Source organism: Apis dorsata, unplaced genomic scaffold, assembly GCF_000469605.1.
Source record: "Apis dorsata unplaced genomic scaffold, Apis dorsata 1.3 scaffold_575, whole genome shotgun sequence".
In the NCBI taxonomy this organism is placed as follows: Eukaryota; Metazoa; Arthropoda; class Insecta; order Hymenoptera; family Apidae; genus Apis; species Apis dorsata.
The window spans coordinates 246,742-249,759 of NW_006263785.1; the positions used below are offsets into that span (position 1 = coordinate 246,742).

General features: G+C 16.6%; 1 protein-coding gene across 1 annotated transcript; it reads left to right on the forward strand.

Annotated features, from left to right (window-relative positions):
• Positions 1 to 509: 509 nt before the first annotated feature.
• Positions 510 to 2,962, forward strand: LOC102678271. Its single transcript, XM_006620989.2, has 5 exons — positions 510 to 1,038; positions 1,418 to 1,679; positions 1,763 to 1,970; positions 2,473 to 2,602; positions 2,795 to 2,962. Exons 1-5 carry the CDS (start codon positions 714 to 716, stop codon positions 2,884 to 2,886), a joined length of 1,017 nt encoding a protein of 338 aa, XP_006621052.1. The 5' UTR covers positions 510 to 713; the 3' UTR covers positions 2,887 to 2,962.
• The last annotated feature ends 56 nt before the right edge of the window (positions 2,963 to 3,018 follow it).

Sequence of the window (3,018 nt, forward strand, 5' to 3'; positions counted from 1 at the left end):
ATAATATATAAAATATTCATTTAAAAATTTTATATGCAAATATTTTTAGAACAAATGTTAAATAATTTAATAAAGAATTTTTTCTTTTTTTCTGCAGAATAAGAATCTGCAAATATAAGTTTTTATTAAATAAAGAAATGTTTTTATAAATATTTAATAAATCAAAAATAAATAGAATGTATTTCTTTCTTAAAACTTTTGAAATTTTTTTACTTGATATTTTTTTTAAAATATCGTTTATGATATGATGAAATAATGTTTTTGAGATATTTGTATATTTGGATTTTTTAAATGAACATCATGCATATTATATTAATAACAATTATATTATATTATTTATTTAATAAAATAGTATATTATTATAATATATTATTTTTTTATTATAAATATATTTTTACATCATAGATAATTCATAAATAGATACAATAATATTGTATTTTTAAAATGTATAATTGAATTTAAATCGAATTTAATAATAAATCTACAGATTAGTACAGATCTATAAATTTGTTTTTTAATGGTGTAAAAACGTAATGCGTAACATAAGTATTATTAGTGAATTATATCATTAAAGTTTTGCAAATAATATAGTTTATGAATCGCATTATATATAAATATATAAATATACATATTTACTTTAAATTTCAATAAATAGTTGCAAATACTTTATCATTATACTTTATCATTTATTATTTTTAATTTGTTTTTGAAAAATGGTTCATTTAGAAGAATATAAAAAGGAATTAGAAAAAATTTATCAATGTGCACGTGAAAATGGTATTACAGAAACTGAAATCAATAGAATTTTACAAAATTCTTTTTATATTCTTGAAAGAAAAAACAAAAAAATTAATTTCCATGTTGTTATAAAAAGTATGGTTATAATATTATGTATAATAGTTATATGTTTTATATTTTTTGATAAAAAGATCTTAGCAGTAGTGTTATTGAGGAATTTGCAGAATTCTATTTATCCAGGTTTAAAATTATTAAGAAAAATAGCAATACCAATAATTCAACATTATCCTTCTTTATCTGGTATGTTAATATTATAGCTTTCTGTTAAATATATTTTATTAATAAACTTTATAATTTTAATATATATTTAGATTTCAATTGATTTTTTATATTTAATCCTATATTATTTTTTATAGCATGTTGTAAAAATCAATTTTAGTAATAATTAGTAATCTTTATGAATATATTAAATGTACTTTATTAAAAAATATTTAATAAAATAATTTAAATATTAAAAATCAGTGTTCATTTTTTAAACTTATTTCAATATAATAATAAAATTATATTAGATTATATAAATTATATATAAATATATAAAATTATATATAATAATAATAAAATTATATATAAGTGTTTTGAATAACATTTTTTTTATTATTTGTATATTTTTGTTTTTTAGAATTATATGATGAATGGTGCATATTAGAAAATCCATATTTTTATATAAATGATATGGATTGTTGGCCTTGTAGCGTTATACATTTTATACCAGATCTAAGTGGTTACCATATATCTAGATCATTTAATCCAGGAATTCCTTATATAAAAACAGAAAATTATTCTTTAGTTCATATGGAAAATGTACAACAATTATTATGGCAATATTCAGAAATATTTGAAAAAGATGCTATGAAAGTATTATCTAACAATATGACTTACAGGTATTGAACAAATATATATATAAAAAATATATATAAACAAAAATAGTACAAGTAGTTTTTAAATAAAAAGTACATTATTTTAGAAATATTCGAGATATTATGGAAAAAAAGATGGATTTAAATCTTTCTAAAAATTTAAATAATCATATTTTGTGGAGAATTAATCGTATGAGAGCAGGAAGAATTTTAAGAAAATTATTTCCAAAACCTATAGATACACCAAATTGGTGGGAACAAAGTACAGAAAGATTTATTTTTTTTGATGAACCAAAATCTCCATCCTATTCTTTAGTAAGATATTTTATAAAAAATTTTTTGTTGTGCAAAATATTGTTTTATAAGAAATAAAAATTAAGAAAAAAAAATTAATAAAGAAAAATTCATACTATTTAAATAGTAAAATAAATTCTTCAATTTATATTGCATATAATTTGTTCATAAATTATAAATCAATTTACATTTAATTCAAAACTGATATAAATTAAAAAATATAAAAAATATAAAACTACTGAACTTGATATTTTATAATATGAATTATATAGAGTATACCAATATATTAAAAAAAAATATATGAAATTTAAAGTACATATATTCTTCATTGCATATTGAAATTTTATTTATTAAAAATGGAAGATGTTTTTTTGAACATATAGTGAAATATAATAAATATATTAAAATATATTTCATATATTAATTAATAACAGAATTTAAAAATATGTTATATTAGAATAATATAATATATATAGAGTAAATATATAGAGAATTTTTTAATACAATTTCTAAAAAATTTTAGCCAAATCCTGAATGTAGTAATGTAATGATAAGATGTACAACTGGTACAAGATTGATAAAAATGATAGCAAGTCCGGAATGTATTACATCTTGTAAATCTTTTACAGTGTTATTATCTGCTGGAAAAACTTGTAAGTATTTTAATTTTTTAATTTTGATTTAAAATTAGCTAAAGAAATTAATTTATGTTTGTAACTTTTATTTTATTTTTAATATTACGTTAATATAAATTTATTCAAATTTAATTTAAATTAATTTTTATTTGAATTTCATATACAATAATTAATACTTAAATAAATTACTGGTGAAATATTTTTTTTCAGTATGGTATAATTGGTGGTATTGGCGGCCAATCAGCCTTCCAGCTTTAAATTCAACTAGTATTACCATTAGTTATATGACTTCATTTTGCTGAATTATTTTTTCACATTAAATTAATTTTTTATAATTATATTTTATTATATTTTTATTAAAAACTGTCATTATATTAATTTTTATTTTTTTTTTATTTCTTTTGAACAATTTTTTAAATAATTGATTTTATAAA